This window comes from Salvelinus namaycush, chromosome 39 (genome assembly GCF_016432855.1).
Source record: "Salvelinus namaycush isolate Seneca chromosome 39, SaNama_1.0, whole genome shotgun sequence".
Classification (NCBI taxonomy): domain Eukaryota; kingdom Metazoa; phylum Chordata; class Actinopteri; order Salmoniformes; family Salmonidae; genus Salvelinus; species Salvelinus namaycush.
In genome coordinates this window covers 3380058-3393994 of record NC_052345.1, presented here as the reverse complement: position 1 = coordinate 3393994, position 13937 = coordinate 3380058, and the positions used below count along the sequence as shown (strand labels likewise).

The 13937-nt window shown below is 43.1% G+C and overlaps 1 protein-coding gene across 1 annotated transcript; it reads right to left on the bottom strand.

The window, feature by feature from the left end:
* Positions 1 to 3752: 3752 nt before the first annotated feature.
* Positions 3753 to 12985, bottom strand: LOC120032642 (TGF-beta-activated kinase 1 and MAP3K7-binding protein 1-like). Its single transcript, XM_038978826.1, has 3 exons — positions 12783 to 12985; positions 4997 to 5086; positions 3753 to 4857 (listed from the first exon to the last, which is right to left on the bottom strand). The coding sequence occupies exons 1-3, from the start codon at positions 12968 to 12970 to the stop codon at positions 4710 to 4712; spliced, it is 426 nt and encodes a 141-aa protein (XP_038834754.1). The 5' UTR covers positions 12971 to 12985; the 3' UTR covers positions 3753 to 4709.
* Positions 12986 to 13937: the final 952 nt, after the last annotated feature.

The following is a 13937-nucleotide window of genomic DNA, read 5'->3' as shown; positions in this document are numbered from 1 at the left end:
TTAATACAATAGGCCTACAATATAATGGTGGAATTGTCTGTGCAGTCAGCCTGTTTTGAGGATTGGTTGTAAATCGGGGATTTAACTATGTTTAAATTCATGTCTTGAATCCACAAGGGCACTGCAAATTAGACCTTGGCCGATGACCGAGTCGGGACATTGTAAAGTAATAGCCTATTTTGCTGTATAAAGAGAGAGCGACAGAGAGAGCTCGTTTCCCTTGAGATGGGTCTGAATCTCAGAACTGAATTCATGGGGGGAGGGGGGTTACAGAAACACGCGAAGGAAAAAGAGCTCTGTCTGTGGAACGAGGACATACATTACTCCCACTTTTAACGCCTCAGAACTAAAGCTAAAGACAACCAATATATTTCTGAAACAACTAAAAACGCTCCTTTCTACATCTTTAGACTATGGTGATAGAAATGTATACACTATAATGATTCCTTTGTTTGGGGTGTTTATAGACAATTAACAGGCTGATCGATCAATCCCGATTGCTTTTATTGTAAGCAATACATTTTGATAGATTAAATAATTATTCATACATCTAATCAACAATCGAGCACAGAATCTCAACCCTGCACCTGACACTACAGGCCCTACCTTCATGAATAATTATTTCAAAACAAATAAATATATATATATTGTTCCAGAGAAATAACTGACATTGAATGTTCCATTCCTCAACTCGCTTTCATCATAACATTGTAACTACTGTGTTCTTAATCAGTGTTCCAAATGGCACCCTATTTATAATACCACCATTTATAGTGCACTTATTTTAGTAAAAAGTTGTGCACTATATAGGGAATAGGGTGCTATTTGGGACATACAGACATATGCCTTAGGCTACTTATTTAAAGAGGGTTGACAAAGAAGAGTTGTGTGTGAGGACTTCCTAAATCTGACACTGAATGGGGCTGTAGCTCAAGGCACAAACATCAGTTTACCTGCTGAATGAAGGATTAAACCTATTGTCAATCCTTCCTTCCTTCCTTCCTTCCTTCCTTCCTTCCTTCCTTCCTTCCTTCCTTCCTTCCTTCCTTCCTTCCTTCCTTCCTTCCTTCCTTCCTTCCTTCCTTCCTTCCTTCCTTCCTTCCTTCCTTCTAAAAGACAACTTAGCCTGTCTATCTTTTCTCCTTTTTCTCTCTTCCTCAGAGGTACAGTCACTTAGTTTCCTCAGTCAGATTCTGCCCAATGAAATCAATGTAATACTAAACCTAGTTGGCTATTAAAAGTAATGTATCACTGCAAGTGGCTCTGGGTAAGAGCGTTGAAGAGCATCTGATAAATGACTAACATGCCAATGTAAAAGAGGCAGTAGTTGAAGTTTGAAGAGCATCTGATAAATGACTAACATGCCAATGTAAAAGAGGCAGTAGTTGAAGTTTGAAGAGCATCTGATAAATGACTAACATGCCAATGTAAAAGAGGCAGTAGTTGAAGTTTGAAGAGCATCTGATAAATGAGTAACATGCCAATGTAAAAGAGGCAGTAGTTGAAGTTTGTAGAGCGTCTGCTAATTTTTTTAAATTGTTTAAATTTAACTTTTATTTAACTAGGCAAGTCAGTTAACAACAAATTCTTATTTACAATAACGGCCTAGAAACAGTGGGTAAACTGCCTTGTTCAGGGGCAGAACGACAGATTTGCACCCTGTCAGCTCGGGGATTCGATCTAGCAACCTTTCGGTTACTGGCCCAACGCTCTAACCACTAAGCTACCTGCCGCCCCAAAATGACTAACATGTCAACGTCAAAGAGGCAGTAGTTGAAGTTTGGAAGTCAAAACATCAAGACGACATCGCAGAAGAAGTCACACATTTCTATCATTTAATTTCTCAATGCAGCCTATCTCCAAGGAGATAAAACATGCATAGCAAATGTAAAACGCATTCATAAACATATATAAAGCTTCAGGGTCAATTCCCTTTCAATTCAGGAAGGGAAACGAGATACCTAGTCAGTTGTACAACACAATGCATTCAACTGAAATGTGTCTTCTGTATTTATTTAATCAAACCCCTCTGAATCAGAGGTGCAGGGTGCTCCCTTAATCAACGTCCACGTCGATTAAGTACACTGACATTCCAATTCTCTTCAATGCTTTTCAATGCTGTTCACTTTCTGAAATTTAAATGGTATTGACCCTAACCTTGACATATACAGTTGAAGTCGGAAGTTTACATACACCTTAGCCAAATACATTTAAACTCAGTTTTTCACAATTCTTGACATTTAATCCAAGTAAAAATTCTCTGTCTTAGGTCAGTTAGGATCACCACTGTATTTTAAGAATGTGAAATGTCAGAATAATAGTAGAGAGAATGATTTATTTCAGCTTTTATTTATTTCATCACATTCCCAGTGGGTCAGAAGTTTACATACACTCAATTAGTATTTGGTAGCATTGCCTTTAAATTGTTTAACTTGGGTCAAACGTTTCAGGTATTCTTCCACAATAAGTTGGGTGAATTTTGGCCCATTCCTCCTGAATGAGCTGGTGTAACTGAGTCAGGTTTGTAGGCCTCCTTGCTCGCACACGCTTTTTCAGTTCTGCCCACAAATTTTCTATGTGATTGAGATCAGGGCTTTGTGATGGCCACTCCAATACCTTGACTTTGTTGTCCTTAAGCCATTTTGCCATAACTTTGGAAGTATGCTTGGGGTCATTGTCCATTTGGAAGACCCATTTGCGACCAAGCTTTAACTTCCTGACTGATGTGTTGAGATGTTGCTTCAATATATCCAACATCATTTTCCTTCCACATGATGGCGTCTATTTTGTGAAGTGCACCAGTCCCTCCTGCAGTAAAGCACCCCCACAACATGATGCTGCCACCCCCGTGCTTCACAGTTGGGATGGTGTTCTTCAGCTTGCAAGCCTCCCCCTTTTTCCTCCAAACATAACGATGGTCATTATGGCCAAACAGTTCTATTTTTGTTTCATCAGACCAGAGAATATTTCTCCAAAAAGCACGATCTTTGTCCCCACCTGCAGTTGCAAACCGTAGTCTGGCTTTTTTATGGCGGTTTTGGAGCAGTGGCTTCTTCCTTGCTGAGCAGCCTTTCAGGTTATGTCGATATAGGACTCGTTTTACTGTGGATATTGATACTTTTGTACCTGTTCCCTCCAGCATCTTTACAAGGTCCTTTGCTGTTGTTCTGGGATTGATTTGCACTTTTTGCACCAAAGTACGTTCATCTCTAGGAGACAGAACACGTCTCCTTCCTGAGCAGTATGACGGCTGCGTGGTCCCATGGTGTTTATACTTGCGTACTATTGTTTGTACAGATGAACGTGGTACCTTCAGGCGTTTGTAAATTGCTCCCAAGGATGAACCAGACTTGTGGCGGTTTACATAAAAAATATGTTGAGGTCTTGGCTGATTTCTTTTGATTTTCCCATGATGTCAAGCAAAGAGGCACTGAGTTTGAAGGTAGGCCTTGAAATACATCCACAGGTACACCTCCTATTGACTCAAATGATGTCAATTAGCCTATCAGAAGCTTCTAAAGCTATAACATCTTTTTCTGGAATTTTCCAAGCTGTTTAAAGGCACAGTCAACTAGTGTATGTAAACTTCTGACCCACTGGAATTGTGATACAGTGAATTATAAGTGAAATAATCTGTCTGTAAACGATTGTTGGAAAAATGACTTGTGTCATGCACAAAGTAGATGTCCTAATCAACTTGCCAAAACTATAATTTGTTAACAAGAAATATGTGGAGTGGTTAAAAAACTAGTTTTAATGACTCCAACCTAAGTGTATGTAACTTCAACTGTACATAAAATATATATAACGATACATAAAATAAACATACGTTAGATATACATGATTTCATAACTATCAAAAACATGTAATCACTTCAACTGCCCATCTCTCCTCCAACCAACCCCACTTCAGACCAAATACGGATAAAGAGGAGCGAAAGAGAGAGTGAAGAGGCAGGTGGAGAGTAGGAGGGAGTGGGGTGGAAAGAGAGAAAGAGAGATCAACGGAGAGCTACAGTAACAAGAGACAGCTGAGATGAGTCCCTTCACTTGTCAGCTCATTATGTGATGTGTCACCCGCACTGATAACCCCACATCATTCATTCACCCCCCTCTCCTCCCTCCCTTGTTTACAGACTGATAACCCCACATCATTCATTCATCCCCCTCTCCTCCCTCCCTTGTTTACAGACTGATAACCCCACATCATTCATTCATCCCCCTTCCTACCTCCCTCCCTTGTTTACAGACAGACTGACAGAGAGCAGGTGACAGGAGTTACAAACGCCAGCCAACATACACTCACTGACTGTGTGTTGGGAGTGAATTCAGTCCATTCAGGTAGATCTGGGGCCGCATCAAGCATCTCAGAGTCAGAGCAGTGACCTAGGATCAGGTCACCCCTGTCCATATAATCTTATTCATTGTTATCTAAAGCAAAAACTGATGCTAGATCAGCCCTCCTTCCTGCATACCTGTCGTCCACCCGACCCATCAATAACATTACCTTTAGGCGTGTAATAAACACGTTATCGGCTGTAGTAAAAGGAATAGTCGTGACAAAGTAAAAAAATAGAAATGCCATATCAGATGGTCTAAATCTCAACAACACCACCAAAATCCATCACACAACCCCTCCAATACATTCCTATACCTCTCTCCTTCAAGAGCATTTATCATTCTCTTCACCCCAAATCTTGTCCCCCTCCATCACTGAGGCCCCAGCCCGGCTGAGGACCCCTGTGTCCCCAGGAAGTCTCCGTGGTCCGACCCCCACAGCCGGTAGAACTGGGTGAAGTCAACATAGGGAGGGACCCGTCCGGTCTCGTCTGGCTGCACCGCCTGGCTGCCACGCTGTCTGGAGTGAGTACAATACAATGGATATTTTAGTGAACATAATCTTCCTAGAAACAGAATAGAAACCATGACGCCTGGGATTTGAACCGGCAACCTTTCGGTTACCTGGTTCCCCTTCTCTAACCCACCGAGCTACCTACCTGAAAAGGCTGCCTCCGTCTCCTGAAGAGGAGCTGGAGCTCTGGGTGGTCTGGTTATTGGTGGAATGGAGCGTGGTGGTGGGACTCTGGCTGCGGGGTGGGACAGGGGGTGGGAGGGGGGCGGGGGGGCGAGGGGGGAGAGGGGGAAGAGAGGGAAGAGGGGAGAGACAGAGCTCATTTATGGACTGGAGGATGTCAAGGGAGGAACGGCGGATGGTGCTGGGTAGAAGGAGCGTGCTAGAGGTGACGAAGGAGGTGAGGAGGAAGATGGAGGGAGGGATGGAGGGAGGGAGGGGAAGAAGAGCAAAAGAAAGGAGGGAAGTAACAGACAGATGGAGGATGGGAAAGCGAGGGAGCAGAAGGAGGAGATTCAGAGAAGGAAAATAAATAAGAAATGAAGGAAAAAAGACAGCAAAGTAAAGAAGGGTAGGAGGAATGAACCAATCAATGACTCAGAACAGGGGCCATGCACATGCCTCTAAGAACAACAAAATAACATGAAGCCAACATGTGGTCTTAGCTCGGGACAACAATTACACTATGGTTTATCTGAAATGACCCTAACAAACCCAAATGAAAATCTAAAATGAACTGGCTATGAAACCATCGTCTACACTTGTTGGAGTCTGGCCAAGAACACAAGGTCCTCCATGCCTGCAGAAGGCATCCTAATCAAGTCAGGGTGGAAGTGTGTGTTTAGCTTGGTGGATGTGTGTATGTGTTTGGGCTGGGCGATATATCCAGAATACCAGCATAATGGTATGGATCCACATACCGGTATGAATTGTAACAATACACTCTTGAACTATATTTTGATACAGTGCTACATGAAAGGAAAAGTTGTCATATTGGACTACCTCCCTGTCAGTCTTGTCCTAGTGTGTATACAACCATCAGAACAGTCTTGTCCTAGTGTGTATACAGCCATCAGAACAGTCTTGTCCTAGTGTGTATACAACCATCAGAACAGTCTTGTCCTAGTGTGTATACAGCCATCAGAACAGTCTTGTCCTAGTGTGTATACAACCATCAGAACAGTCTTGTCCTAGTGTGTATACAGCCATCAGAACAGTCTTGTCCTAGTGTGTATACAACCATCAGAACAGTCTTGTCCTAGTGTGTATACAACCATCAGAACAGTCTTGTCCTAGTGTGTATACAACCATCAGAACAGTCTTGTCCTAGTGTGTATACAACCATCAGAACAGTCTTGTCCTAGTGTGTATACAGCCATCAGAACAGTCTTGTCCTAGTGTGTATACAACCATCAGAACAGTCTTGTCCTAGTGTGTATACAACCATCAGAACAGTCTTGTCCTAGTGTGTATACAACCATCAGAACAGTCTTGTCCTAGTGTGTATACAGCCATCAGAACAGTCTTGTCCTAGTGTGTATACAGCCATCAGAACAGTCTTGTCCTAGTGTGTATACAGCCATCAGAACAGTCTTGTCCTAGTGTGTATACAGCCATCAGAACAGTCTTGTCCTAGTGTGTATACAACCATCAGAACAGTCTTGTCCTAGTGTGTATACAGCCATCAGAACAGTCTTGTCCTAGTGTGTATACAACCATCAGAACAGTCTTGTCCTAGTGTGTATACAGCCATCAGAACAGTCTTGTCCTAGTGTGTATACAACCATCAGAACAGTCTTGTCCTAGTGTGTATACAACCATCAGAACAGTCTTGTCCTAGTGTGTATACAGCCATCAGAACAGTCTTGTCCTAGTGTGTATACAACCATCAGAACAGTCTTGTCCTAGTGTGTATACAACCATCAGAACAGTCTTGTCCTAGTGTGTATACAGCCATCAGAACAGTCTTGTCCTAGTGTGTATACAACCATCAGAACAGTCTTGTCCTAGTGTGTATACAGCCATCAGAACAGTCTTGTCCTAGTGTGTATACAACCATCAGAACAGTCTTGTCCTAGTGTGTATACAACCATCAGAACAGTCTTGTCCTAGTGTGTATACAGCCATCAGAACAGTCTTGTCCTAGTGTGTATACAACCATCAGAACAGTCTTGTCCTAGTGTGTATACAGCCATCAGAACAGTCTTGTCCTAGTGTGTATACAGCCATCAGAACAGTCTTGTCCTAGTGTGTATACAACCATCAGAACAGTCTTGTCCTAGTGTGTATACAACCATCAGAACAGTCTTGTCCTAGTGTGTATACAGCCATCAGAACAGTCTTGTCCTAGTGTGTATACAACCATCAGAACAGTCTTGTCCTAGTGTGTATACAGCCATCAGAACAGTCTTGTCCTAGTGTGTATACAACCATCAGAACAGTCTTGTCCTAGTGTGTATACAGCCATCAGAACAGTCTTGTCCTAGTGTGTATACAACCATCAGAACGGTCTTGTCCTAGTGTGTATACAACCATCAGAACAGTCTTGTCCTAGTGTGTATACAGCCATCAGAACAGTCTTGTCCTAGTGTGTATACAACCATCAGAACAGTCTTGTCCTAGTGTGTATACAACCATCAGAACAGTCTTGTCCTAGTGTGTATACAACCATCAGAACAGTCTTGTCCTAGTGTGTATACAACCATCAGAACAGTCTTGTCCTAGTGTGTATACAACCATCAGAACAGTCTTGTCCTAGTGTGTATACAACCATCAGAACAGTCTTGTCCTAGTGTGTATACAGCCATCAGAACAGTCTTGTCCTAGTGTGTATACAACCATCAGAACAGTCTTGTCCTAGTGTGTATACAACCATCAGAACAGTCTTGTCCTAGTGTGTATACAGCCATCAGAACAGTCTTGTCCTAGTGTGTATACAGCCATCAGAACAGTCTTGTCCTAGTGTGTATACAGCCATCAGAACAGTCTTGTCCTAGTGTGTATACAGCCATCAGAACAGTCTTGTCCTAGTGTGTATACAGCCATCAGAACAGTCTTGTCCTAGTGTGTATACAGCCATCAGAACAGTCTTGTCCTAGTGTGTATACAACCATCAGAACAGTCTTGTCCTAGTGTGTATACAGCCATCAGAACAGTCTTGTCCTAGTGTGTATACAACCATCAGAACAGTCTTGTCCTAGTGTGTATACAGCCATCAGAACAGTCTTGTCCTAGTGTGTATACAGCCATCAGAACAGTCTTGTCCTAGTGTGTATACAGCCATCAGAACAGTCTTGTCCTAGTGTGTATACAGCCATCAGAACAGTCTTGTCCTAGTGTGTATACAACCATCAGAACAGTCTTGTCCTAGTGTGTATACAGCCGTCAGAACAGTCTTGTCCTAGTGTGTATACAACCATCAGAACAGTCTTGTCCTAGTGTGTATACAGCCATCAGAACAGTCTTGTCCTAGTGTGTATACAGCCATCAGAACAGTCTTGTCCTAGTGTGTATACAACCATCAGAACAGTCTTGTCCTAGTGTGTATACAACCATCAGAACAGTCTTGTCCTAGTGTGTATACAACCATCAGAACAGTCTTGTCCTAGTGTGTATACAACCATCAGAACAGTCTTGTCCTAGTGTGTATACAACCATCAGAACAGTCTTGTCCTAGTGTGTATACAGCCATCAGAACAGTCTTGTCCTAGTGTGTATACAACCATCAGAACAGTCTTGTCCTAGTGTGTATACAGCCGTCAGAACAGTCTTGTCCTAGTGTGTATACAACCATCAGAACAGTCTTGTCCTAGTGTGTATACAGCCATCAGAACAGTCTTGTCCTAGTGTGTATACAGCCATCAGAACAGTCTTGTCCTAGTGTGTATACAACCATCAGAACAGTCTTGTCCTAGTGTGTATACAGCCATCAGAACAGTCTTGTCCTAGTGTGTATACAACCATCAGAACAGTCTTGTCCTAGTGTGTATACAGCCATCAGAACAGTCTTGTCCTAGTGTGTATACAGCCATCAGAACAGTCTTGTCCTAGTGTGTATACAGCCATCAGAACAGTCTTGTCCTAGTGTGTATACAGCCATCAGAACAGTCTTGTCCTAGTGTGTATACAACCATCAGAACAGTCTTGTCCTAGTGTGTATACAACCATCAGAACAGTCTTGTCCTAGTGTGTATACAACCATCAGAACAGTCTTGTCCTAGTGTGTATACAACCATCAGAACAGTCTTGTCCTAGTGTGTATACAGCCATCAGAACAGTCTTGTCCTAGTGTGTATACAACCATCAGAACAGTCTTGTCCTAGTGTGTATACAACCATCAGAACAGTCTTGTCCTAGTGTGTATACAACCATCAGAACAGGTCTTGTCCTAGTGTGTATACAACCATCAGAACAGTCTTGTCCTAGTGTGTATACAACCATCAGAACAGTCTTGTCCTAGTGTGTATACAACCATCAGAACAGTCTTGTCCTAGTGTGTATACAACCATCAGAACAGTCTTGTCCTAGTGTGTATACAAGCCATCAGAACAGTCTTGTCCTAGTGTGTATACAACCATCAGAACAGTCTTGTCCTAGTGTGTATACAACCATCAGAACAGTCTTGTCCTAGTGTGTATACAACCATCAGAACAGTCTTGTCCTAGTGTGTATACAGCCATCAGAACAGTCTTGTCCTAGTGTGTATACAGCCATCAGAACAGTCTTGTCCTAGTGTGTATACAGCCATCAGAACAGTCTTGTCCTAGTGTGTATACAGCCATCAGAACAGTCTTGTCCTAGTGTGTATACAACCATCAGAACAGTCTTGTCCTAGTGTGTATACAGCCGTCAGAACAGTCTTGTCCTAGTGTGTATACAGCCGTCAGAACAGTCTTGTCCTAGTGTGTATACAACCATCAGAACAGTCTTGTCCTAGTGTGTATACAGCCATCAGAACAGTCTTGTCCTAGTGTGTATACAGCCATCAGAACAGTCTTGTCCTAGTGTGTATACAACCATCAGAACAGTCTTGTCCTAGTGTGTATACAACCATCAGAACAGTCTTGTCCTAGTGTGTATACAACCATCAGAACAGTCTTGTCCTAGTGTGTATACAGCCAGTCAGAACAGTCTTGTCCTAGTGTGTATACAACCATCAGAACAGTCTTGTCCTAGTGTGTATACAACCATCAGAACAGTCTTGTCCTAGTGTGTATACAACCATCAGAACAGTCTTGTCCTAGTGTGTATACAGCCATCAGAACAGTCTTGTCCTAGTGTGTATACAGCCATCAGAACAGTCTTGTCCTAGTGTGTATACAGCCATCAGAACAGTCTTGTCCTAGTGTGTATACAGCCATCAGAACAGTCTTGTCCTAGTGTGTATACAGCCATCAGAACAGTCTTGTCCTAGTGTGTATACAGCCATCAGAACAGTCTTGTCCTAGTGTGTATACAGCCATCAGAACAGTCTTGTCCTAGTGTGTATACAAGCCATCAGAACAGTCTTGTCCTAGTGTGTATACAGCCATCAGAACAGTCTTGTCCTAGTGTGTATACAGCCATCAGAACAGTCTTGTCCTAGTGTGTATACAACCATCAGAACAGTCTTGTCCTAGTGTGTATACAACCATCAGAACAGTCTTGTCCTAGTGTGTATACAACCATCAGAACAGTCTTGTCCTAGTGTGTATACAACCATCAGAACAGTCTTGTCCTAGTGTGTATACAGCCATCAGAACAGTCTTGTCCTAGTGTGTATACAGCCATCAGAACAGTCTTGTCCTAGTGTGTATACAGCCATCAGAACAGTCTTGTCCTAGTGTGTATACAGCCATCAGAACAGTCTTGTCCTAGTGTGTATACAACCATCAGAACAGTCTTGTCCTAGTGTGTATACAGCCATCAGAACAGTCTTGTCCTAGTGTGTATACAGCCATCAGAACAGTCTTGTCCTAGTGTGTATACAACCATCAGAACAGTCTTGTCCTAGTGTGTATACAGCCGTCAGAACAGTCTTGTCCTAGTGTGTATACAACCATCAGAACAGTCTTGTCCTAGTGTGTATACAGCCATCAGAACAGTCTTGTCCTAGTGTGTATACAGCCATCAGAACAGTCTTGTCCTAGTGTGTATACAACCATCAGAACAGTCTTGTCCTAGTGTGTATACAGCCATCAGAACAGTCTTGTCCTAGTGTGTATACAACCATCAGAACAGTCTTGTCCTAGTGTGTATACAGCCGTCAGAACAGTCTTGTCCTAGTGTGTATACAACCATCAGAACAGTCTTGTCCTAGTGTGTATACAACCATCAGAACAGTCTTGTCCTAGTGTGTATACAGCCATCAGAACAGTCTTGTCCTAGTGTGTATACAACCATCAGAACAGTCTTGTCCTAGTGTGTATACAGCCATCAGAACAGTCTTGTCCTAGTGTGTATACAGCCATCAGAACAGTCTTGTCCTAGTGTGTATACAACCATCAGAACAGTCTTGTCCTAGTGTGTATACAGCCATCAGAACAGTCTTGTCCTAGTGTGTATACAGCCATCAGAACAGTCTTGTCCTAGTGTGTATACAGCCATCAGAACAGTCTTGTCCTAGTGTGTATACAGCCATCAGAACAGTCTTGTCCTAGTGTGTATACAGCCATCAGAACAGTCTTGTCCTAGTGTGTATACAGCCATCAGAACAGTCTTGTCCTAGTGTGTATACAACCATCAGAACAGTCTTGTCCTAGTGTGTATACAACCATCAGAACAGTCTTGTCCCTAGTGTGTATCAGCCATCAGAACAGTCTTGTCCTAGTTGTATACAGCCATCAGAACAGTCTTGTCCTATGTTTTACAACCATCAGAACAGTCTTGTCCTAGTGTGTATACAGCCGTCAGAACAGTCTTGTCCTAGTGTGTATACAACCATCAGAACAGTCTTGTCCTAGTGTGTATACAGCCATCAGAACAGTCTTGTCCTAGTGTGTATACAGCCATCAGAACAGTCTTGTCCTAGTGTGTATACAACCATCAGAACAGTCTTGTCCTAGTGTGTATACAGCCATCAGAACAGTCTTTGTCCTAGTGTGTATACAACCATCAGTAACAGTCTTGTCCTAGTTGTTATACAGCCGTCAGAACAGTCTTGTCCTATTGTGTATACAGCCATCAGAACAGTCTTGTCCTAGTGTGTATACAACCATCAGAACAGTCTTGTCCTAGTGTGTGTATACAGCCATCAGAACAGTCTTGTCCTAGTGTGTATACAACCATCAGAACAGTCTTGTCCTAGTGTGTATACAGCCATCAGAACAGTCTTGTCCTAGTGTGTATACAGCCATCAGAACAGTCTTGTCCTAGTGTGTATACAACCATCAGAACGTCTTCTAGTGTGTACAGTCGAGTCTTGTCCTAGGGTGTATACAGCCATCAGAACAGTCTTGTTCCTAGGGTGTAACAGCCATCAGAACAGTCTTGTCCTAGTGTGTTAGCAGCCTCAGAACAGTCTTGTCCTAGTGTGTATACAGCCATCAGAACAGTCTTGTCCTAGTGTGTATACAGCCATCAGAACAGTCTTGTCCTAGTGTGTATACAACCATCAGAACAGTCTTGTCCTAGTGTGTATACAACCATCAGAACGGAGAACGCCTAGTCAAATCACTTTCATTTCATCTGTTGTCAAGCTAGGCTCATGCACTACTCATAAAACACAGTCTTCTATTCACAAACATCACACAAATGACACAAATATTGTGATATGATGTGTTGGCCATATCACCCATCTCTAGTATGTGTGTGAGCATGCCTGCATTTGTATCCTCTTCCAGCGAAAGACAGCTGTGTTAGTCCTGTTGGTGAGTTTGTGTGTGTTATTAGCTTGGTGTGTGCACGCTTTGGGTGAGTTGCTATGGATACATGGCATATATTATATATATTACCCAGGTGTGTGTGTGGGTGTGCCCTCCTCCAAAGTGGAGGCTGTGTTGGTCCCGTTGGTGAGGGTACCCCCCTGAGAGGGCATGACCAGGGAGAGGGTGACGCTGGTCTTACTGGTGCTGCTGGGGCAGTTGGAGTAGGGCACCGACACTGTTAGATACGTCCACCTAGAGGAGAGACGGAGTTTCATCACTATTATAGTAGTAATATAGTGGTGCTGGGTAGTCAGAGTAGGGCACTGACACTGTAGATACGACCACCTAGAGGAGAGACAGCAGAGAGACAGAGTTCATCACTATTATAGTAGTATATAGTGGTGCTGGTAGTCAGAGTAGGGCACCGACACTGTAGATACGACCACCTAGAGGAGAGACAGAGACAGAGTTCATCACTATTATAGTAGTAATATAGTGGTGCTGGGTAGTCAGGTAGGGCACGACACTGTAGATACGACCACCTAGAGGAGACAGCAGAACAGAGTTCATCACTATTATAGTAGTAATATAGTGGTGCTGGGGTAGTCAGAGTAGGCACCGACACTGTAGATACGACCACCTAGGGAGAGACAGCAGAGAGACAGAGTTCATCACTATTATAGTAGTAATATAGTGGTGCTGGGTAGTCAGAGTAGGGCACCGACACTGTAGATACGACCACCTAGAGGAGAGACAGAGTTCATCACTATTATAGTAGTAATATAGTGGTGCTGGGTAGTCAGATTAGGGCACCGACACTGTAGATACGACCACCTAGAGGAGAGACAGAGTTCATCACTATTATAGTAGTAATATAGTGGTGCTGGGTAGTCAGAGTAGGGCACGACACTGTAGATACGACCACCTAGAGGAGAGACAGCAGAGAGACAGAGTTCATCACTATTATAGTAGTAATATAGTGGTGCTGGGGTAGTCAGAGTAGGGCACTGACACTGTAGATAGACCACCTAGAGGAGAGACAGAGTTCATCACTATTATAGTAGTAATATAGTGGTGCTGGGTAGTCAGAGTAGGGCACGACACTGTAGATACGACCACCTAGAGAGAGACAGCAAGAGACAGAGTTCATCACTATTATAGTAGTAATATAGTGGTGCTGGGGTAGTCAGAGTAGGGCACCGACACTGTAGATACGACCACCTAGAGGAGAGACAGCAGAGA

Excerpts from the sequence above, each read along its gene's own strand:
- LOC120032642 (XM_038978826.1), bottom strand. The coding sequence starts at position 12,970 with ATGAAACTCCGTCTCTCCTCTAGGTGGACGTATCTAACAGTGTCGGTG. Across the intron at positions 5,087-12,782 it reads ACACCCACACACACACCTGG|CCAGAGTCCCACCACCACGC; the intron begins GTAATATATATA and ends CCCACCCCGCAG. Across the intron at positions 4,858-4,996 it reads GACGGAGGCAGCCTTTTCAG|ACAGCGTGGCAGCCAGGCGG; the intron begins GTAGGTAGCTCG and ends TACTCACTCCAG.